The following is a 24,490-nucleotide window of genomic DNA, read 5'->3' as shown; positions in this document are numbered from 1 at the left end:
ACCCCCACCCCTCCATTTAGAGCTTATATGGGTGCCTGCGCACTCCGCGAATCCCGGAAACGAGGCCGCCAGCCTTTTAGCCCGAGGTTCTTTAAACCGGGTTCAGGTGGCCTCGGATAGGGGTTCGCGAGGGAGCGAATGCACTCGTTCAGCGAGATGACGCAGGCCTACACAGCCTCGCGCCAGCTCTACCCCCGCCCCAACCCTCCCTAGATAACAAACACGCAACACTCTGGCGCAAGCTACAGACACACACACACTCCACTCACCCCTGACCCTAGCCCACTATCACCCCTCCTTCCCCACTCCTGCCTGCACCTTGTGCCGAGAACCATTCGCCTCTTCCCTCCACATCCTCTCCCTCTGCCCGGCGGACCCTCCCCCGCGCGGTCTAGAGGACCTCAAGACCTGGCAGGACTGGGAGACCCTGCTGCGCTCGGAGGACCCGGCCGTGCAGACAATTGCCACCGGCCGGGCGGCCAGTGCTATGGACCTTAGGGACATAAACACTTGAGTGCAGTGGGGTCGTGCGGAGACCCAGGGGCGTGCCCCGACTTCCTCTCCAACAATAAAGTTTTTCTCTCTCTCTCTCTAAGGTCCCCGTGTGTTGTACGATGTCCGTGCACGTTGAGGTCCCCAGGTGGTCGAAATTATTCCGGATAAAAAAGGGAGTGAAAGAAGGAAGAAAGAGGTGCCGTAGTGGAGGGCTCCGGAATCATTTTGTACAAAAGAGGGAGTGAAAGAAGGAAGAAAGAGGTGCCGTAGTGGAGGGCTCCGGAATAATTTCGACCACCTCGGGATCTTTAACATACACTGACATCGCGCAGCACACGGGCGCCTTAGCGTTTCGTCTCCATCTAATAATAATAATAATAATTGGTTTTGGGGAAAAAGAAAAAGCGCAGTATCTCTTTCATATATCGTTGGATACCTGAAACGCGCCGTAAGGGAAGGGATAAAGGAGGAAGTGAAAGCAGAAAGGAAGAAATAGCTGCCGTAGTGGAGGGCTCCGGAATAATTTCGACCACATGGGAATCTTTAACATGCACTGACATCGCACAGCACACGGGCGCCTTAGCGGAATAATTTCGACCACATGAGGATCTTTAACGTGCACTGACATCGCACAGCACACGGGCGCCTTAGCGTTTTGCCTCCATAAAACGCAGCCGCCTCGGTTGGGTTCAAACCCGGGAACTCCGGGTCAGTAGCCGAGCGCTGCGTTTTGATGAAGGCGAAACGCTAAATACCCCGTGGGCTGTGCGATGTCAGTGCTCGTTAAAGATCCCCAGGTGGTCGAAATTATTCCGGAGCCCTCCACTACGGCACTACGGACACCTCTTTCTTCTTTCACTCCCTCCTTTATTCCTTCTCTTATGGCGCGGTTCAGTGGTCCGCCGATGTTTGAGACAGATACTGCGCCATTTCCTTTCACCAAAAAACAATTTTCATTTCATTTTTTCTTCGGCGGACCCGGTTTTGCGCCGCGCGTGTCTTTCGATCATTTCTCCTTTCTGCACGAGTTAACCTGACGCGGTGGCTCAGTGGTTCGGGCGCTCGGCTATACTTATCCAGAGTACTCAGGTTCGAACCCGACCGCGGCGGCAGCGTTTCGATGGACGCGAAACGCTGAGGCGTCCGTGTGCTGCCCGGGCGATGTCAGTGCACGTTAAAGATCCCCAGGTGGTCGAAATTATTCTGGAGCCCTCCACTACGGCACCTCTTTTTTCTTCTTTCACTCCCTCCTTTATCCCTTCCCTTACGGCGCAGTTCTGGTGTCCAACGATATATGAGGCAGTTACTGCGCCATTTCCTTTCCTCAAAAACCAATTATTATTATTATTATTATTATTATTATTATTATTATTATTATTATTATTATTATTATTATTATTATTATTTTGCGTGCTAGCGACTGAGTCAGCTCGGGTGTGACGTCATCATCCTCTAAATTTTGCGTCATCCTGTCACGTCATCTCGCATGGCGGTGGCCCTGGTTCGATTCCCACCAAGACCCCAATTTTCTTATTTTTATTCTAATGTCTGATGACTTACAGACTCATGCCGTCACATCACTTAGTGACGTCACAGAGGACCAACTTCCGGCGACGTATTTTGCGGACACTTCCGGCGTCCACATAGCGACCTAATGCTTTCGCATTAGAAATCACGAGGTGGTCCAGGCCAGTTCATAGAAGGCGAAGGACGCAGCAACTTTTATTTGCCTGAAGGATCACGCCACAAACCTCTGGAGTAGCAGCTTTCGCGTCTTAACCTGTTTTTCGTAACACCGGCCCTCACCCTGCTCTTTCTCTACTCCTCTCACTATGCAGGAGTGGGACAAAGATTTAGCCACGAAAGCCCAAGAAACTGCGAATTCCTGCGACCCCACCAAGCAAGGTAAGGCCGAAGAAGTTAAGGAGGTGGGTACGCTTTGTCAACGGCTGCACATATACACATTTGTTGACAGTATCCCGGTAGCGTGCGCTCGATCAGAGGATGTAAATTTTGACGGAAAAGAATGCAGAAGCGATACGAAAAGGGGCAAAAGAGAGAACCAGACAGACAAGAAAGTTTTGCATGCGTGAATTTCAAACCAGCGATATAGCCTTAATGTTTTCTACCTTTTAAATTTGTGTCGATTTCACTACTTCCTTGATCCCTGCCTGTTCATCTACTGTGTGACTGCTACCGCGCCTTTTTCTGCAACTATGACCAACGTATCAGAGCTGGGTGTACTAAAAAGAGTGTCTTCGATACCGATACCCGATACCCTCAAGAATTTTATTTTCAATACCGAATCAAGGCACAGAACCGAAGTTAATTTGCAATACAGTTACTCGATGCTGTATCGTCGGCACTTCGAACACGCTGCTTAAATCGCCGACATTAGTTAAGGTGGTAATATGATTAGCTAAGTAAATAAATTTCTCCATGGTTTCTGTAATGATTTCTCGTGCATTCGTTATAGCTCCCTGTTTCTCATAAGGCTTCAACGAATATAGTCGCACAGGTTTCTTTAAGTTCCAGTTCCTCTAAGGAGCACTGTCGGCTCAGCTGAAGGCATGGTGACCATTTCAGCCACCACTACCATATCCAGCCTAGTAACTTTCTTCATGCGAACCGGTCTGCGAGCGCTTAAATGCATGCGAACAAATTCGAAACTTTTTCTCGTGCTTTTAGTTTGTTACCGCGCTGTTTACTAGGATTCCTCTGCTCGCGTTAAATAATGCAATCTCCATGCGCTCGGGAAAGCCGAACATTTTGTTTTCAACAGGCTCTCGAAAATGAAGATCCTGCATTAAAGGGCCACAGAAAGGGGTGTTTGAACTTGGCTTTAAAATGCTTGCACTATTTAGAGTACAGGCCATCGAGCGTCTATGCCGCGTACGAGACCTCAAATGTGAGCGGGAAATTTAAAATACATTTTTAAAAGCTCCCGCTTTCCCACCTCGCGGCAACGCGCGGTGCCGGGCTTTCGCACGAAAACCTGGCAGACGACGTCACGTCTTGCAAGTGACGTCAGCAGCCGGGGGTTATCATTGGTTCACAGCGCCGAACTCTTTCAGACGTCACACGCTACCGCGGCCGCGGCCACTCCGCGCGCGCCGCAGCCAGCGGAGGTAGGGGAGCGGCCGAGGGAGTGGAGCCGGCGGATTGATTGATTGTAAAACAATTATTGCGTCGAGAGCAGGTTGCAGGAGACAAATACTAGATGGCCGCTAGCCCATGGCTGGCGGCGACCTCATTGGCCCGCTCGATTGCCCGTACTTGAAGGTTAGGGTCCGAGCTGACCAGCACGGCCTCCCACCGCTCGGGAGAAGGGAGCTGTATTAACTCCGCCGGAGGCGGATCATTTGCGCAGTTCCAGAGAATGTGGTCGTATGTGCCCTATCACCACATTTATGGCAGTTTGGGTCGTACTGGCCAGGGTACATGAGGGCATGCATTGCCAGATTCAGAAGGGAGCGTGTTTGCAGTCGGCGCCAGGTAACTTCCTGTGCTTTTGTTAACGATTTGTAGGGAGGGGCATATGCGCGCCTCTCCAGCCTAAAATGATGGGTGATTTCGTGAAATGAGATCAACCCGTCCCTTGTGAATTTCGGGTCGGAGGGCGAAATCACTGCCCGGTCGACGAAACCTCGGGCTTGCGCGTGAGCCGCCTCGTTCCCTGGATCAGACGAGTGGGCCGGGACTCAGATCAATTCAACTTCTCAAATCGGAAGGGGGGCATTTCGAAGGATGCGGAGTGAGGTAGATGTGATACGGCCCCTCGCGAAATTGCGAATGGCTGTTTTGGAGTCGCTGAATATAATATCAGCACGCGTGTTCACTATAGCTAAAGCTATTGCCGCTTCCTCGGCCGTCTCGGAGGAGGTGGTTTCTATCGACGCGGCCGCCAACGGGGCGCCGTTCCCGTTCACCGCAACCAGTGCAAACGCTTTTCTCTGGGTTTGCCGGTATTCCGCTGCGTCCACGTACGCCACATTGTCGTTCCGGCCGTATTTGATGTGTAGGGCACGAGCCCTTGATATGCGTCGGCCTTCGTGGTGCGCGGAGTGCATGTTCTAGGGTAGGGGTTTAATGAAAAGAGCTTTCCTGATGTGCGTGGGTGATTGCGTTTTCGAGTCCCTCTCTGGGAGCTCTTCGCACACCTTTAGTCTGTATAGGATGGCCCTTCCCGCGCTCGTACGAGTGAGTCGTACGAGGTGGGAAACGAGGTGCGCCTCGCACAGCTCCGAGAGTGTGTTGTGTACCCCAAAGGCCAGCAACCTTTCCGTGGACGTACTGTGCTGGAGCCCAAGGGCCGCCTTGTATGCCTGCCGGATTGCAGCGTCAACCTTGTTACTTTCCGCGAGCTGCAGTTGCAGGTAAGGGAGGTAGAAGACGATTTTGCTCAGCACGAAAGCCTGCACAAGTCGACATTTTTTAATTGGTTTTTTGGTGGAAAGGAAATGGCGCAGTATCTGTTTCATATATCGTTGGACACCTGAACCGCGCCGTGGTAGAAGGGGTAAAGGAGGGAGTGAAAGAAGAGAGGAACAAATAGGTCCGTAGTGGAGGGCTCCGGAATAATTTCGACCACCTGGGGATCTTTAACGTGCACTGACATCGCACAGCACACGGGCGCCTTAGCGTTTTTCCTCCATAAAAACGCAGCCGCCGCGGTCGGGTTCGAACCCGGGAACTCCGGATCAGTAGTCGAGCGCCCTAACCACTGAGCCACCGCGGCGGGGCACAAGTCGACATAGATTTTTCTCTTTCATGCCTGGTCTTTTGTTGGAGATCCGTCTGATTAGGCGCACAGTCTGATTGACCGTGGCCGTAATGCTGTTGATTGTTTCAGTGTTTTTGCGATTTCTCTGTATGTACATGCCCAGTATACGTATGGTTTGGACCTCCTTGACCGGAAGTCCTCGCACATATACATTCAGAGGGGTCGGCGGGGTCAGGTTTGCGTTTCTACCGCGTGGCATCGCCCTAAGAACCAGCAGTTCCGATTTCGAGTGCGAGCATTCAAGGCCCGCTCCCGACGCGTAAGTTTCAACTATGTCAGCCGCCTGCTGCAGTGTATCTTCTATTTGGCCGTCATTCGCAGCGGTCACCCACAGGGTGATGTCCGCGTATAAGGTGTGCTGCACCCCGGCAAGGCGGCGAGTTTGGGGGGTAGTGTAATGAGTGCAAGGTTAAAAAGGAAAGGCGAGAGCACCGAGCTTTGTGGCGTGCCTCGGCTTCCCAGAGGAATGGGCCCCGATTTGAGGCCACCTAATGCAAGCTCTGCAGTCCGCTCGGATAGGAATGATCGGACGTAATTGAAGTCCGTTCTCCCGGGTCATTTTAGAGAGGTGCGTGAGGATGGCCTCATGCGAGACGTTGTCGAAGGCCTTGTTCAGGTCTAGCCCGAGCACTGCCTTTGTTCCGGTCCCGCGTGGAGGGTCCAGCACGTCCTTCTTAAGCTGGAGCATCACGTCCTGCGTGGACAGGCTAGCCCTAAAGCCAATCATTGTGGGAGGAAGTAGGTCGCCGTCTTCCGCGTAATTTTGCAATCGGTTAAGGATGACATGCTTCATGAGTTTTCCGATGCAAGACGTGAGGGAGATGGGCCGCAGACTCTCTATCGAGAGTTTCTTTCCCGGGTTGGGGATGGTCACCCGTGCATGCCTCCATTCCTGGGGGATCTCGCCTTCCCTCCAATAGGTGTTCATTAAGTCTGTCAGAGCCGCGACAGACTTGGGGTCTAGGTTTCTGAGCGTCTTATTCGACACTCCGTCCGGTCCCGCCGCGGAGGTGGTACGGAGCTGACCCAGAGCAAACCAGACGTCGGCATCTACTATGTCCGCGTCCAGGGTCTCATTCGGGAGGTCTTCGTATGCGGGTAGGGGGTCTGTATGCGACGTATTCAGGTAGCGTTTTTGCAGTTCAGCGAGTAGCTCTGCGTTTGTACCCTAATGCTGGTGAATTAGTCTAGTGAGTTGGTCGCGTTGTGTGGATTTTGTGTGTGTTGGGTCGACCAGGTGGCGGAGCAAGAGCCATATCTTTTTGCATCCCATTTTCCCATTCATATTATCACAGACCTGGCCCCATTGTTTTTCTTGCAGTTCTAGCCTGTACGTTTCGATTTGGCGCTCGAGGTGCGCTATACGCTTGCGTAACTTTCTGTTGTGTCTCTGTTCCTTCCAGCGATTTAGCAGAATGGCGCGCGCTTCCCACATGTGGAGGAGTTTAGAGTCTGTCGTTTGATTCGGCTCCTCAGTAGGCGTCTCGACCGTGGTGGTCGTGACGTCGTCTTTGAGTGCAGCGATCCACTCCGTTAGGTTGTTGATCTGACCGGGGGCAGTCTGCTCTCGTAAGCGTCTGAACCTATCCCATTCGGTAATGCGAGTGCGCATGGGGCGCAGTTTGTGCAATTTCGTGTGAAATGTCGTGGCTAGTATGTAATGGTCGCTTCCCAGTGTGTGTTTCGTGTTGATCCAGTGGGCGTCGCGAATGTTTTTTGAGAGAGTGAGATCCGATGAGGTATCTAGGCTAACGGTATTTCCTACCCACGTGTTTTCTTGGGGATCGTTAAGAATTGTGAGGCCCAGGTTTTGTACCGTTTGCCACAGCTTGGTGCCCTTGGGGCTGCTTCTGCGATAACCCCAAGCTGAATGTTGGGCGTTAAAGTCCCCTGCCACCAGGAGCTGTGCCCTGGCGGCCAGGCCCGTGGCTTTAAGCAGTAGGTCGGGAATGCCTTAACCTCTGTCTTTCAAGGAACTGTATAAGTTCAGAATAAAGAGATTTGCGTCTCCCTTTTTCCTCGGCACAATTTCTAGTAATGTGTATTGTTCGTTAGAACTGTCTATAGTGTGTTGTATCGCCGTAATGTTGCATTGCACAAAGGTAGCGGTGAACGGGGTCGTCGCCGTCGTCACTGCGTTCTAGTCGCGAATGAAGGTTTTATAGCCTGGTAATTTCACCGGGCCGCTAGCTTCTTGAAGGGCTATCACGTCCGGTTGTCTACCTAGGTTTTGGATGTGAAACTGCAGGTTTCCACGTTTGTTCCAGAATCCCCTGCAGTTCCATTGCCATACCTCAATTTGTTGTGGAGGGGCCGTGGTGAGGTTTGGGAGGGATGATCACGGGCAAGGTCGCCACTGGTGGCATTACGTTACGGCTTGCCTCCAAGGCCGCGAGGCGCTCCACTACTTGACTAAAAAAGGTAGCGATGTTTGTACCCAGTTGGGTTACTTCCTTCGTAAGAGTGTTAACTTTTTCCTCGAGACCGCTAAATTTGTTCTCGAGGGCGTTCATTTCGGTTCTTATCTTGTCTGCAGCCTTAGGTTTGATTGTCGGTTGCGAGGTTTCCTCCTGGGACGCTTCCGCAGCGCGTTTCGTTCCGGAGCTCTCGTTCGAAGGAGCCGGCCTTTTGAGGTTAGTGCGGCTATCCGTTTCCATCGCATTACTGGTGGAGGGTATAGCGCTTAGCCCGGGAGAGGGGAGCGTGCGAGATACGTGGGGCATGGCTGTTGAGGGGGGTTGTAGTGATTTAAACAGCCTTTTAATTTCGGCCATCTCTCTCTGCATTTGCGCAATGGTTTCGTCTCTGGACTGTATTTTGGCTAGGAGCTCCTTCTCGTGAGCCGTATAGTTTTGGGAGGCCGCATCCGGCCAGTTCACCTGCTTCTTCGAGCAGCTTCCACTCCTGCTCCTGCTCGCACTCCTCCGTCTGTCCTTGCTTCCCTGCCTGGAACTGCCACCCTGGCCCGACCACAGCGGTGGGAAAGAAAGGGATCCGTGGCGGGATTTGCTGCACCGACGGTGGCTCGACGATCGATTGCCGGCCTCGACTCTGGAACCGCTGGTCGCTTTCCTCATTTTTCTTGTTTTGTTGTCGGTTGTGTCTGGGGCGGCGGTCTACAAAGCGATGCTTGCAGTTCCTGATTCCGGTGTTGTGGGCGCCTTTGCACACAATGCACTTTGGCCTGCACGTGTGCTCCTCCCCCTCGGCTGGGGGAGGGTGTTCTTCAATGCATCTGCGGCACAGTGGCGTCCTGGGTTTGTAGCAGACATCCGCCCTATGGCCGACTGTTCTGCAGTTGAAACACGTTTCGACCTGCTCCCTGTACGGGTGCACGCGGAAAGGACTCTCCCAATAGTAGATGGTGTCTCTAGCCTTCTTGGCGGCGAAAGTCACCAGGATGGACATTGATTAAGAAATCCCTGTCGGACATCATCGGCTGTCCCGCTATCGTATGCATAATAAATGACGCCGCTCGTGGAGTTGTCCGGCGCTGACACGTACGATGTCACCGCGGTGGCTCAGTGGTTAGGGCGCTCGACTACTGATCCGGAGTTCCCGGGTTCGAACCCGACCGCGGCGGCTGCGTTTTTATGGAGGAAAAACGCTAAGGCGCCCGTGTGCTGTGCGATGTCAGTGCACGTTAAGGATCCCCAGGTGGTCGAAATTATTCCGGAGCCCTCCACTACGGACCTATTCGTTCCTATCTTCTTTCACTCATTCCTTTATCCCTTCCCTTACGGCGCGGTTCAGGTGTCCAACGATATATGAGACAGATACTGCGCCATTTCCATTCCACCAAAAACCAATTATTATTATTATGTCGCTTCGTACGTTTTGTCGCCCATCTTGAGCAGTGTCAGGTTGCTGTACACCGAATCCCTGAGCTTATTCGGTGTGCTAATGGTGAATGTATTGTTAACTGTGTTAACACGAAGGCTGTCTTTATTCACCACCTCTTAAAGCGGTAGGTCGAACGCTACACACGTAGCTCGGAGAATGTTGCGCAGCGCGACGGTGCGCAAGTCCATGCCTCGCGGCCTGATGACGTCTTTATAGTCGTTTGTTGGTAGACGTGGGAGTGGTGCCTGCCTACGTCGGGCAGGTGGATTTTTCCGAAGAGTGGATTTGGACCTGCCTTCGTTGCGAGGAACGCCGGTAGCGGTGCCGTGCTCCTTCCTCGGCGTCTTCGGTGCGTTCGTTGGGTCTGCGTTCACATGAATGGCGTCCTTCGCTCCGGTGCGCCGGTAGCGTTCTTGCAGGTTGGGTACGGTCTTCCATCCTCCTTCAGGATGCGATCGTTCTGGGCGGTCCGCGTGGTTAGCGGGTCCCAGCGGCGCGGCACCGGCGTTCGGCCTAGCGTTAGGCCAAACGCGGTTCACCAAGTGTTGACTCTTAAAGTCCCGAAAGATGGGTAACCAGTGGTCGTACCTGGCGAAGTCCGGTATCAGTTGGCATGAAGCACCTTTCGGAATCCTTTGCGCAATTGACAGGAGATAGAGAAAGCAATGACGCGTCCAGGACTGAACGAACCCGCGAAGGGCGACGCGCCAAGCGTCCCGGACGCGCGAAAACGAAACTATACGGCCGAAGTCGTAGTGGCTGCAGCTCCGAAAAAAGCGCCCTCCTCCGACGGCGTCACGAGCCCCTCCGAGCCGGCGGAAGAGAGAGGGGAGGGAAAGCGCGAAGACGCGGAAGTTCAAATTTTGTCTGCATATAACTCAGCTTCCGCAAAACGCATTAGAATAATTCTTGCTAGGGGATAATTATGAACTGTCGTCTTTTAACATCCCAGACATATCGCACCTTTATTGAGACCCCCTTTCTGGGTCCCTTCAAGAATTGGAAAAAAACTACGAAAATAAAAGTGTGTCAAGTTATATTAGGCAATACAAAACTTTGTATTCTTTGTTATTAGATGTTGCCTTTAAATAAAGGTATCAAATAACAGCATTTGCTTGAAGTGCCAGTTCAAAAGAGCCCCCTGATTCGGCCGTGTTATAAACAAAGCAAATTAAAAAAGGCCCTTCATACAGCATACATGCACTTTGCCTTGTGTTGGATGAAGGTGCCTATTATCAACGAATAAAAGTGAAGCATGGGCAAGTCGACTCGAATATCCTGCACACGTTAAGAAACTCACGTTTCACTAGCGCCTCTTGAGAACGCCTTTCGGTTACACTTGTATCTCTAAATGAAACGAAAGCCTCAGCCGATGCATTTGGTGCTGCCAGCGCTGACTGCCATATTTACCCGCGTGTAGAAGAGTGCGTGAACTTTGTCGTGCTGACAAAGTGCACAGCAGCTCATCATGACAGTGGAAGTCTTCCCTTTCTTTTGGAAACCACCGCAAATTGAAGTAAAGGTGACAAACATGAACAACAGTTGGTTCCATCGCACTAGGTTTTGTCAGCAAACGATGGTTGAATCTGGAGGTAAATCCCTGCGTAGCGGCATCCAAGGGTGTTAAAAACCAGTTTAGGCTGCGCAACGGCTAGCCTAGCATAAGCGTCTGCGCGAACACAGTATTGGTGAGAAGCTTTTGTAGCTCAGCGTATTTTGCGCTATTCACGTTTGCACCAGTTGTGCTGCATCTGTATCGGCGACACTTGTATGAAGGAGTTTGTTCTCTCTACCACAACTCTGAGCTATCTCCTCCTCCCTTCTCGCAACTTACACGTCGTCTATCTGCCAGACAAAGTACGTAGGAAGAGAGAAGTCTGACCGGGCCAACGGCAATGGCGCACCAATGTCGAAGCTTGGACGAGTTGGTCGAAATGCGTTTTAAAACAGCGCGAAGAGACACGGAACAGACGGGACGTCAAGCCCGGCTGTTCAAAGTGTGCACAGAGGCTTACGAGAGTTCGCTCACGGGAGCGCGCACTGCCGTGCGGCCACAGGAGCGCTGATGCACTGTCCGGGATGAGCCCCTGCGCCCGGTAGGCCGCAAGCATGTCACGACGCAGTTGGGCGAACGCGGTACAGCGGAGGAGCAAGCGCTTCGATGCTTTCACTTCTGGCAAGCGATACCTAATACTGATACTCAGAATGTGTCGAAAGATGCTACTCAAGATACGTGTATCTTCGATACTGCCGATGCCTGCAACGTAGTTGCGCGCACACTGTGGCTTAATTCTGTAGAACGAGCAGGCTTTAGTGCGGCGAGCTGTATACTATGAATAAAGTGTGACGTATCACCACCGGGAACAGGTGACACTGGTATCTCTGAGGTCTTCGCTTTACGTAGCATGGCCTAAATGTCGTCAGTATTTCCATGGGAAATAATTAAATAAAAAAAATTAAGGTGCTTGACCTCTCTGAAGCGAATCATGGGCTATAAGGAATGCCATAGCGAAGGGCTCCTGATTAATTTACCCCACCTGAAGACCTATAACGTGCGCTTACATCGCTCATCGCAGGAACACTTATACTAGTCTTTTCTTGCCTGTGCAGAAGCGGTGCGTTTGGTCGAGGAACACTACTGAAGCTAGAGCTACTGAAGAGGATATTGTCATTACATGCGTCATTCAATCAATCAGTGAAATTTGCTGCCGCACGTTCATGTGCGATTCTTGCTAGCAAGGATAACCGTCTTGTGCACGGCTCTATAGTCAGTAGCTGATGGCGACGAATGGTTCATCCCGTCCCAACACGCGGCAATTCGAGCGTACTGTGAAGCGGCAGCGAAACTTTTAATATGTTGCTTTCGCGTGGTGGTAGTGCTTTCGCGACTGCCAGAAGTCTCGCAACTGCCATTCGCTCTATAAGAGCGTCTTACATAGGTTGAGCCGGATTGAACCACAGACAATTTTGTTCTTGTTATTGATCCCATATGGTCTCATTGCGGACTGCGCAGTGGAAGACGCCGCGGCAGGTATCACCCAGAACACGGGATCTGCCAAAGCAACGGACCCAGCCGCGAAGAATGGGATGGCGGTAATAGAGAACTGGATCAAAGGGAAGGAAAAATTTGACGTCGCTGCCTTGGATAAATACGCCAAACCATCAGACGCAGATGCTGAAAGGTTCTCGCAGGTATGAAATAAGATCTTCCTCCGAAGAAAACTTTTTTTCAGGCGAAAGCCTTCCTTGGCTCATGAGGGCCGTGGAAGGAAGTTGTAGACGGGAGATATGTCCGCACGAACTGTCAGTCATAAGTTGTGTGGCAAATAGAACAAAAATGCAAAAGTTGTTTAAGCAGCAGTTCTAAAGCCACGTATATGTAATGAAATAAAGAAACCAGAAATTAAAATGATAAAAACGAACAGTAAACATAAATTAAGAAATAAAGAACTAAAAAAACGAAATTTACGGAAAATAATAGAAAATGAAGGAAGAAAGAGGACAGGGAAAGGCTCTCGCATTTGCACTCTTAGTCACATTTAAGTGCAATCCTGTAATTTTTTTCTGTAGAGCGTGGGCTGAACGTTTCTGCACATAGATGTGCCGAAATTAAAACTTGCAATCTGAAGTAAAAATAGCGAATTTTATCTGTGAGTTCTTTCTCTGCCATGATACGCTATTACATGGTTTGAAACTCGCTTTTATCTTCACCTCATCAGCATGACTACGCCCACTGCAGGGCAAAGGCTTCTCCCAAATATGCCCAGTTAATCTGGTTCTGTGGCAGATCACTTTGAAACTCTAGTGGCAACCAGCCTGACTGAAGAATTATAAGCACAATAAATGTACAGCGATCTATAATATCGCAGTTTTTTATACATCCCGTGAGGCCATATTTACGGTCAAATGTACTGTCTGGCTGTGAAAACCACACAACCGAAGCATCACGACAACAGATATTACGGATCATTTGTATGGCATAGGTGGATCCCGCGTGATTACATTGTGTACGAATGCATTATGCAACTATCCCAAAGATTAAAACATGCAGCCAATAATTTTGTGTCTGCCCTCTTTAAAAATAGAGATAATTTACATTTACGCATGTTACGTAAATCCCCTATCAGAATGACAACGTACACAGGCCTGCTCATTGCAACCATTTCTGCAGTCAATGCGTAAAATTCGATTAGCCTGAAATCTTTTCTTCCCCTGAGCCAAGCGATCACCTCTCATGCCTGAAGTGCACTCATTATCCGCGTGCTCCTTCACTGCAGATCATCTGGGGAATGACTGCTCACGTCGGTTGCGGCTACTTAAGGTTCAAGAACAAGGCCCAACCCACAGAAGACCCGCAGGAAATCCTCGTGTGCAACTACAAACCCGGGTGAGTTTCGAGGGACCGCATTTTTTACCGGCAGGTACACAGTGCACTGCCCACATACGCACGCTGCAGCCATGAAACATTACCAGTGCTGGGATGTTGAAGAAAATTGTGGGCTCTAGAAGTTAGCAGAGTGCGCTTAATTGTGTTTCAGATATTTTTTTCCTTAATGAAGCCAGTCATTACCGCATTGTAAGGCCCAAGAGATAGCCGAGCCCCACCGACAATAAACTCCCTGTTTCACATTGGTTCGCTAGCAGCTGTCGCCCAAGGCTAATACCACGCACAAACCCTCACTAATCTCCTTTTCAAACAGCTGCATTATGTTCTCTCTGTGACGGGTTTGATATTTTTCTCTGTCCTCCACAATGCTCTCACCTGCGACCACTCATAAAGGCAAAAGCCCTATGTAGATCATCATCAACGAAATCCGGCATTGGCCGAAAAAGTGGCCACGAAAATTAAATGTGATGTCACCATGAAACTGAAACTGAAATTGGCTGTTGGGGAAGGAAAATGGCGCAGTGTCTGTCTCGGCGGACACCCGAACCGCATTGTAAGGAAAGGGCTAAAGGAGGGACTGAGAGAAGAAAGGAAGAAAGAGGTGCCGTAGTAGAGGGCACCGCAATAATTTCGACCACCTGGGGATCTTTAACGTGCACTGACATCGCACAGCACACGGGCGCCTTTGCGTTTCGCCTCCATCGAAAAGCGACCGCCGCGGTAGGGTTCGAGTCCGGGTACTGCGGATCAGTAGCCGAGCGCCCTGACCACTGCGCCACCGCGGCGGATTCTCACCATGGTTCCGGAACTGGAGATGGCGTCATCTGACCGAAAGTAAAACCGAAAATGCCGTCAGCAAAGCCGGAATCGACGTGTGGCTAGGTTAAAATCGCCGCTCTTTGTGTACGCTTATGTAGTGCAGTCTTTCCTAGGGCCCTTCAAGCTAAAGCATTTGAAACATTAGTACTAGTTACTAGCTAGTACGAACAAGTGAACAGCCGCGGCGGTAACTTAGTGGGTATGGCGCTCGGCTGCTGAACCGAAGACGCGGGTTCGATCCCGGCCGCGGTGGTCGCATATCGATGGAGGCGAAATGCTAGAGGCACGTGTACTGTGCGATGCCAGTGCACGTCCAAGAACCCCAGGTGGTCGAAATTACCGAAGTCCTTCACTGTGGTGTCCCTCATGGCCTGAGTCGCCTTGGGACGTTAAATCCTTGTAAACCAAAGCGAGCTAGTAAACACATTTAGTCAACTAGTAGCCCACGATGACACACAAATGTTTTGGCATTCACAACGCTTCAGTGGAAAAGCGCCCTCCGTCATTTTTTTTTCAAATTCGTGCTTAATAACTATATTTTGCCGGCTTTCAAATTCCCAAACCTCTCCGGATCTTAGGCGGTGCATCGATTACTAGAGGCCGGAAGCCCCTGCGCTGGACGCAAGATGATGTTCCAGCCGCAGAGGCTCTGTTTCGAATGAGGCTAAATGCACAATATTGTCACGACTCGGTAGAACCCCGAGGAGAGCTTAAAGATAACGGTTTACTGGTCAACCAGAAAGAGTTCCTGCGGGCTTCAGCTTCTTTGTCTTCCCGTCTCGCTCTCGTAGACCCAGTCGTCATCTTGGGCGTCTTCTTGCATGAGGCATTTGCCCCCCTCCTCAGGAAGCATCGTCTCGATGGTCACAAAAGGAAGTAGGAGGTCAAGATCGGTCCAAATAGAACGGCTTCATGCGTACAACATGGACGACGTCGACCTGTTTCTGGCGTCGCTTGGATGTCGATAACCCGTCGGGGACATCCTCATACGTTACGTCGGTTAAACTTCTCAGTGCAACATAGAGCCCGAAGTATCGCCGTAATAGTTTTTTGGATAGTCCAGGGCAGCGAATAAGCGTCCTGACCCACACTTCGTCGCCAGGTTTTTATATATTGCATGTCTGTGGTGATGATTGTAGAGTCGTGAATCATACTCCTGCTGAGTTCTGACGGGAGCACGCGCTAGTTGGAGAGCTTCCTCTGCGCGCTGTGCGAATTCCTCGGCGTCCTGATCGACATCGTCGCCGTCGACATTCGGGAGCAACATGGCGTCCAATATTTGTCACTGGTGGCCCATGGAGAAGGCTGAAAGGCGTCATGCCAGTGGTGTCTTGTTGTGCCGTATTGTAGGCGAACGTGTCGTAGGGAATTTCGTCCCAATTCTTGTGGTCCACATTGACGTACAGTACTCACGGATTGAAATAGGACATTCGGAGCGCGTGGCCGTCGCTTCATGGAGCGCCGCCCGTAGACACTCATGGAACCAAGGTGGTGCATTGTGGTATGGCGCGAGAGGGAGAACATCTACAAAGCAGAATTGTTCCTTCCAGTAGCCAATGAGCCGGCCTGTGGCTTACCACATGCCTGCGTGGCACTGCAAGGCTAGCGCTCCGAATGTCCTATTTCAATCCGTGAGTACTGTACATACAGAGCATGTCTGCGGTGGTCTTATTGAGGCGTTTCGTGAATATGTTGGTTTGAGGGTGAGAGGCCGTCGTTTTACGATGACTGGTACCGCTGAGGCGGAGAATGGTTTCCAAAAGCTCGGCCGTAAAGACAGTTCGTCGGTCAGTTATAATGAGTGCCGGAGCGCCATATCTAAGGACAATGTCCTCAACGAAGAACCGAGCTTCTTCGAAGGCGGTACCCCTGGGCAGAGCCTTTGTCTCGGCGTAGCGAGTTAGATAATTGGTGGCGACAATTATCCTTTTATTACTTAGCAGTAGACGTCGGAAATGGTCCCAGGAGGTCCATGCCAATTTGTTTGAAATGTGTCTTTGGCACTTGAAGAGGGTGGAATAGGCCGGCTGGTATTTCAGGGTGTGGTTTACGACGTTGGCAGTCTACGCACGTCCGTACGTAGTGCTTCACTGTCGCCGGCAGTTTCTGCCAGTAGTATCCGCGCTGTACTCTAGCCAATGTGCGGGTGTAGCCTAGGTGGCCGGCGGTTGTCTCGTCATGGCACGCATGCAAGACTTCTGGGCGGAGAGCTGTTGGGACGACGAATAGATGCCTGTTCCCCCCAGGACGGAACTTCTTGTAAGTTACGTCGTTGCGAAGAAAGAATGAAGAGAGGCTGCGTGCGAAAATCTTATGCGCAGCCGTAGTTCGCTTCTCCAATAAATTAATAAAAGTGAGCAATTCCTGGTCCTATTTCTGCTGTTCGCAAAGAGCTGCGTCATCAATGACTCCTAAAAAAAGCAGTGTCTTCATTGGCCATGGCGGAGCGTTCAACCGGTGCTCGCGAAAGGCAGTCAGCATCCGCATGCTTCTTTCCGGATTTGTAAATAACCGTCATGTTGAACCCTTGTAACCGAAGGCTTCAACGCGCGAGTCTCCCTCAAGGGTCCTTTAAGTTCGTCAGCCAACAGAGAGAGTGATGGTCGCTAACGACTTGAAAGAGGCGAGCGTACAAGTAGGGGCGGAATTTCATAACCGCCCATACCACTTCAAGGCATTCTTTTTCTGTTGCCGAGTAGTTCGCTTCTGTTTTAGAGAGAGTCCTGCTGGCATAAGCAATCACTTTTTCCACACCATACTGGCGCTTCAAACATACAGCGCCTATACCCACATTGCTCGCATCGGTATGAAGCAGCGTTGGGGCGTCGCCATCAAAGTGCGCCAGGAAAGGTAGAGTCTGTAGACGTCTCTGGAGCTCATTAAAAGCTTCGTGCTCTTCTTCACCTCAGCGAAAGACAGCGTTGTCGCGTGTCAGTGAAGTTAATGGCCAGGCAATTCCTGAGAAGCCAGCAATAAATCGACGGTAATAGGCGTGAAGCCCCAGGAAGCGCCGCAACGTCTTTTTGTCCGTAGGTGTTGAGAACTTGCCCACTGCGGAGAGCTTTTCGGGATCAGGCAGGAAACCTTCTTGGCTAACGACGTGTCCTAAGAATTGCAGCTCCCCGTAACCGAAGTGGCACTTCTCGGGGTGTAGTGTGAGGCCCGCAGATCGAATGGCCTGAAAAACAGCTAGAAAACGGCGTAGATGCTCCTCGAAGGTGGCCGAAAACACGATCACGTTGTCGAGATACACCAGGCATGTTTGCCACTTGAGTCCCGAGAGCACAGTGTCCATCAGGCTCGGAAATATTGCTGGTGCCAAGCATAAACAGAATGGAAGAACCTTAATCTCATACAATTCGTCGGGAGTAACGAATGCTGTCTTCTCCCGATCCCTCTCATCTACTTCAATTTGCCAATATCCACTTTTCAAATACATTGATGAGAGGTAACATGCATTTCGTAGCCGATCAAGGGAATCATCGATGCGAGGGAGAGGTTACACGTCTTTTTTGGTCACTTGGTTGAGCTTCCGGCAGTCAATGCAAAATCGTACGCTGACGTCCTTTTTTTTAACAAGTACCACGGGGGAAGCCCAGGGACTGGATAACGTCGTCTCTAAGCATTTCGGCCACCTGGCGCTCAATGGCTTCGCGTTCTTTGGGAGCCACATGGTAATTGTTTTGTCCAATCGGGCGAATCGCGATGTTTGGACAAAGGCGTTTGGCCGATCCACGATTCTGAAGCAAAACAGTCTCGAAAGTGATCTATGAGATCCAAAAGGCGTTCCCGTTCTGAAGACGACCAATTTTGGCTCACATCGACGACGGTTGCGGGTGCCTTGCTCACTGATCCTTCCTGTTGCAGCAAAAAACAGTCCTGCGCACTTGGGAAGCTGTTAAAAAGGGGCACAGTTGTGCTTTTGGGAATTTGCTGACGCTCGTCGCTGTTGTTTGTCAGCACCACTTCGCTTTGCCCATTGGCCAAATTGACTAGCCCTCGAGCTATAGAAACACCTCGGCTGAGCATCAGGGTGACTTCCCGTTCGGCGACACCATCGCCAGTATGCGCAACGTCGCACTTCACTTCAACAAGGGAGCATGATCGCGGAGGTAATTTCACCGTCTCATTGGCAACGCGTAAGGGCGTCAGTGGTACTTCCGCATAACCAAGGTCTTCATGAATATTGTTTAAGACAACGACGTTGTCCGGAAAGCTGATTACAGCCCCATAAAGGCTCAGAACGTCCAGCCCAAGATGAGGCCTTTGCAACAATCATAGAGAATAACGAAGCTGCCAACGAACACTTGAGTTTCCTATTCCTATCCGGGCAGTGCAGCACTTCCCAGTCGGTGCCAGTAGCTGACCCCCAGCACTTCTCATTACTGGCCCAGTCCATTCGGTTTTTACTTTGCGCAGCGTGTAAGCCTAGTTTTGGCTAATAATTTAAAAATAATTGAAATATAACCAACCCCTTTATATAGCCTTCATTGATTATGAGAAAGCATGGCTCAGGCATTGCGGAAGCAGGGTGTACATCAGCCTTATGTCAAAATACTGCAATATATATATATATATATATATATATATATATATATATATATATATATATATATATATATATATATATATATATATATATATATATAGGATCTGTACATTTACCATAGTCCTCCATAAAGTTAGCAATAAAATTTCAATAAGAATAGGCGTAAGTCAAGGGGACACGATCTCGCCAATGCTATTCACCGCCCCTGTTTAAAGGAGGTATTTAAACGCCTCAATTGGGAATAGGTGGGGATAAGAGTTAATGTAGAATACCTAAATAATCTGCGATTCGCTAATGACATTGCCTTGCTGAGTCACTCAGGAGATTAACTGCAAATCATGATCAATGAGTTAGACAGCCAGAGCAGTACGGTGGGTCTAAAAATTAACATGCAGAAAACCAAAGTAATGTTCAACCGTCTAGCCACAGAACAGTACTTCACATTTGGCAATGAAGTGTTTGAAGTGGTAACGCAATTTGTCTTTTTAGGCCAGGTAGTGACAGATGATCCGGATCATAAGAGGGAAATACCTAGAATGATAAGAATGGGGTGGAGCGCATATGGCAGGTTCTCTCAGATCATGAATAGCAGGTTACCAATATCCCTCAAGGGGAAAGTGTACAACAGCTGTATCTTACCGGTACTAACCTACGGGGCAGGAACGTGAATGCTAACGAAAACGGTTCAGCTTAAGTGAAGGGCAACACAGGGAGCCGTGGAAAGGAAAATGATAGGTGTAACGTTAAGAAACCGGAAGCGGGCAGAGTGGGTGAGGGAACAACACGCGTTAATGACACCCTAGTCGAAGTCAAGAGGAAGAAATGGGCTTGGGCAGGGCATGTACTGCGAAGGCAAGATAAGCGCTGGTCCTTAAGGGTAACGGAGGGGATTCCAAGAGAGGGCAAGCGTAGCAGTGGGCGGCAGAAGGAAAGGTGGGTGGATGAGATTAGGAGGTTTGCAGGCATAGGGGTAGCGCAGCTGGAAAAGGACAGGGTTAATTGGAGAAACATGGGAGAGGCCGTTGCCCTGAAATGGGTGTAGTCAGGCTGATGATGAATTGAAAAATCCGTCCCGGTATCCACCAGAGCGTGTCTCCAGCCCATCAGTGCAAACGGCCAGGTCAGCGCTAACAAGATCGTCTGGGTTGCTCGTCTCGTTCGGCATTTGCGGCGGAAGTTCGGTAAGGTCGGCGCTGTCAGTTTCGTTGTCGGGGCTGCTTATCTGGTTCGGCATTTTCGGCGGTAATGTAGGCGGTATTTTCGGTGGTAGTGCGACAATGTCAATGTGAACCACGGCGTCAGAATCACGGGTTGCAGTCGGCAGTTGCGGCGGTAGTGAGGGCTTTGAAACTTTTCGACAGGTTGCAACCTCCCCTCGCGAGGTTGCGGCCGTTAGTTTCCCCGGCGAGGGCTCGGGGTCCACATTCCGCTAATGTCCGCATCGCGACGACGCGTCGGCGAAGATGAACGCTGTGGAGATAGGGAGCGGCGGTGGAATTGAGCCCGGTGAGTCGGCTTCTCTGCTGAGCGGCTGATCCTTGATTCGGGCAGGGATAGCGCCGAAATGGCGGCGAGCAGAAGCAGGCTAGAAGGCCTACCCTTCTTGGCGGTAGCGGCAGTACCGATACACATGGCCAGGTTGTCCGCAGAAGAAGCACAGTGGTCGGCTGTCATAAGAGCGCCACATGTCAGTTCGGCGCGGTTGAGAGCGGCCGGGAGGTGCCCATTGCGGCCCCTGGAAGAATCGCGTCTGCTGATGGCTCGGTGAGCTCGGTGGGGCGTGGTCTTGCGGCGGGCGACGAAGGACTGCCGCATAGCTCGCGGGTTGCGGCTCGTAGTAAGGTGAAGTAATGATGGCCGTGTTGCTGTCGGGTTGTGGCATGTGGTATTGTTCGCAAATGGCTGCCGTGTTGTCAACTGGGTGAGACTCGTGGTATGGTGCAGACGGTGACAGGGCGTACCGGAGCTCTTTCCTGACGGCTGCTGCGACGGCCTGTGGTGACTGAACGCTCGTAGCAGTAATTCGCTGCAGCTCCTTAAGGACAATTTCTCGAATGAGATCTCAAAGAGTGGTCCTATCGGTTGCAGTGAGCGCCGCCGCAGTCGTCGGAACACCGTTGAAGGGTCGGTCGTACTGGCGGCACCGTTCTTGGAGGGCTCGCTCTATAGCTGTAGCGTCCTTGACGAACTCACTGACGGTTTGAGGTGGTCGCACACCAAGCCAGCAAACACCTGCTCCTTGACACCACGCATGAGATGCCATAGCTTCCTTTGCTCAATCATATGGGGGTCGGCACGGCGAAAGAGGCGAGTCATGTCTTCCGCAAACATAGCTACGCTTTCATTTGGCTTCTGGACGCACACTTCAAGCAGGCGCAGCGCATTCTCTCTTCGATCAGTACTGGCAAAAGCGTCCACAAGATGACGGCGGAAGTCATTACATGTGGACAAGCTGGCCTCGTGGCTTACAAACCAAGCTCTATAACTATCCTGAAGGGCAAAATAGACGTTTCAAAGCTTCTGGTCCGCGCTCCACTGGTTGAAATTCGCCACTTGTTCCAATTGGTCGAGCCAGTCTTCCACATCTTCAAACGCGTTCCCGCAGAAACACTCTGGCACTTTGGTGTTGGGAAGAGTCACCGGCGTAGGCGGGGAACCTGGCGAACTTTGACGTTTGAAGAGCCACCCGGCAGATGGTTGTACTCCGGGGCAAGGCCTCGACGGCGGAGGCTAGCGCTATGCACAGGCATTTCGATGTTCGGGACCCGCTGTGGACCGCCGGAAGGAGTCCTATGCATACCCAGAACCTCCACCAGTGTCACGACTGGATATAACCCCGAGGAGAGCTTAAAGATATAAAACTATTTACTGGTCAACCAGAGAGAGTTCCTGCGCATTTCAGCTTCTTGCTCTTCCCGCCTCACGCTCGTAGACCCAGTCGTCGACTTTGGCGTCTTCTTGCATGCAGCAATATTTGCAGGGCTTTAAGTTATCTGTAACGCGAGTTACAGCTACAACTTTGGCGACACACAATTCGAAATGTTCGCCATTAATCCATTTCCCTTCACTTCGGCGACATGTACTGTAGATTTTGATCGAAGGTTCTGCGGTATCTTGCCGCTCTGCGCAGTATAGCAAGCGGCGTCAGAGCACATTCCTCCTCCATTACACACTCTGCATATTTGCAGGCTCTGCCCTTTCATTTACACTTCCGTGCAGCTTCCCGGGCACTGCGCTCTCTCCGGACTGCGTTTATGGCCACCCAGCCGAACATTCGCTCATGGAAATAATACCATAACTATCAGTCCATTCTGGTCGTCTGAAATTCGGTTGAGCAGTGGTGTCAAATCCTACTGATGTGGAGTTCGCGGGTTCGAACCCGACCGCGGCGGCAGCGTTTCGATGGAGGCGAAGCTCATAGGCGCCCGTGTGCTATGCGATGTCAGTGCATGTTAAAGATCCCAGGTGTCGAAATTATTTCGGAGCCCTCCTCTACGGCACCTCTTCCATCCTTTCTTCTCTCAGTTCCTCCTTTATCCCTTCTCTTGCTGCGCAGTTCAGGTGTCCACCGAGATGTGAGCAGATACTGCGCCATTTTCTTTCCCTAAAAAACATTTTTTTTTTTCAGAAAAGACAACATTCGACAGAAGTCTGTCTGGTTGGGAAAATTAATTTAGTAGAAAGATGACTGATTCCAACCAGGTTAATGTTTGAAAAACACGACGTTTCGGCACCGGCTCGGTCTCTTCTTCACGGTGTGACTACGGGCGAGGCGCAGCTTGGCTTTTAAGCCATGGGGGCGTCGATATCGGTCACAATGGCTAATTTAACCATGGAATACGTCGAAAGCCGGGCGCTTGCCACCTTCAATCCCAAGCCAAAGTTGTTCTTTCGATATGTATACGACTGCTTTTGTGTGGTGAAAATGTCAGAAGTAGAAAACCTCCTAATGCATCTAAATTCAACTGAACCGGCCATACAATTTACAGCTGAACGTGAGCAGCAGGGCAGTCTGCGTTTTCTCGACGTTCTACTCACAAGGCACGACAAAGGCTTGCGGTTCTAGGTATACAGAAAACCAACCCACACGGGACGGTACCTCCATTTCAAATCGAATCATCCCACTCCCCACAAGGAATCTGTCATTACATCTTTACTGAAAAGAGCCGATACCATATGTTCTTCACATGAATAAAAAAGAACCGAGTAGTCTCCGATATCTAAAAAATGGGTACCCCAGTTCATTCATCGGACGCGTCAGTCAAAAGCAAGAAATAAAAAACAAAAACAGCTGTATTCCTTCCGCATACACACGCCAGAAGCGCAAACGTGTTTGCATACCATACGTGAAAGGCGTGAGTAAGACGCTGGCTCGAATTCTCGGTAAAGAAGGGTTGCTAACAACGCACAAACCGGCTACCACCATCGGACGCTTCCTTCCCCGCCCGAAAGACTGTCACCCAAAAGAAAGGGCCCAAGGGGTTGTATACAAGATTCCCTGCTCAGTCTGCGCGGCCTCGTACATGGGGAAAACGAAGAACTTCGCCAAAAGAATGAGGCAACACAAAGAGGACGTCTGACAAATGAACCGTCAGCGCAGCGCGGTGGCCGAACACTGCGAGGAATGTGACCACCGAATTGACTTTGACGGCACTATTCTACTGGAGACCGAAGCTAACCAGCGCAGGAGGCCTCTGCTGGAGTCGTGGCAAATACAACAGACACGAAGGAATGTTAATCGCTCCCTGGGGACACTTCCTTCGTCTTAAATCTATGGTTTGCGGCTATTGACCCGGATTTATTCAACACGAGGGCTTAAAAAGCCGAGCTACGCCTCGCCCATAGTCACACCGTGAAGAAGGGACCAAGCCGGTCCCGAAACGTCGTGTTTTTCAAAATATTAACCTGGTTGGCTTCAGTCATCTTTCTACAAATTTTTTTTTTTCAATTTTTTTTTCAGCCTTCCACTACAACACCTCTTTCTTCCTTCTCTTAGGTGAGAGAGATACAGCGCCGTTTCCTTTGCCCGAAAACCAATTTTCTGCTGTCCGCCAGGTAGTTACAAGTGGCCGAGCGCTGCGCGAGTGCTACCTTCGACGATTAACTGGACGCCCCACTCCAGTTGTAGTCAACATAGTGCTGCTGCTGCTGTTGCTAACAGGAAGAAAGAAAAGTGCACGAGCCTGCCTACTGATTTAAGCCGAACCACACTCGCTGCCGCGTGCTGCAATTAGAGCAGTTAAAGCATAGGAGAGCGAAGATAGAAAGAAAAGGCGCGCGCTAATATGCCCCGCGCCGATCCCGGAGGCAGTGCAATACCGGGCCGTCCCGTGCCGGAGTGTTTCAAGCCGAACACACCGCCATAATCCTGTGCGCATGTGTTTTTATTGCTTCATTATTAAATAATCACGCGCGCAACCTGTACACATATCTTATTGTGTCAATAGTTCGTGTATATTATCTCCCCATATCCTCTCTTCCTGTCCCCTCACCTCTTTCATTTCATTTCTCCATTCTGCTTGCTATCCTTTATTTCCGCTGCCCCAGCTCAGGTGCTTCAGTATCGATGGCAGATGCCGGGGCTAGCAAAAATGTTTTCCTCCGTTTTTATTAT

At 50.7% G+C, this 24,490-nt stretch overlaps 1 protein-coding gene across 1 annotated transcript in view; it reads left to right on the top strand.

Moving 5' to 3' along the window:
* The window catches only part of LOC144130253 (venom allergen 5-like), a 50,770-nt gene that overhangs the window by 4,448 nt on the left and 21,832 nt on the right, over positions 1–24,490 (top strand). Inside the window, exons 2-4 of the mRNA XM_077664217.1 lie at positions 2,334–2,400; positions 12,135–12,313; positions 13,399–13,508. Of these exons, the coding sequence (XP_077520343.1) occupies positions 2,334–2,400; positions 12,135–12,313; positions 13,399–13,508 (356 nt within the window). The remainder of the gene's footprint in view (positions 1–2,333; positions 2,401–12,134; positions 12,314–13,398; positions 13,509–24,490) is intronic.

This window comes from Amblyomma americanum, chromosome 4, assembly GCF_052857255.1.
Source record: "Amblyomma americanum isolate KBUSLIRL-KWMA chromosome 4, ASM5285725v1, whole genome shotgun sequence".
Classification (NCBI taxonomy): domain Eukaryota; kingdom Metazoa; phylum Arthropoda; class Arachnida; order Ixodida; family Ixodidae; genus Amblyomma; species Amblyomma americanum.
This window is presented reverse-complemented; position numbering and strand designations above follow the sequence as displayed.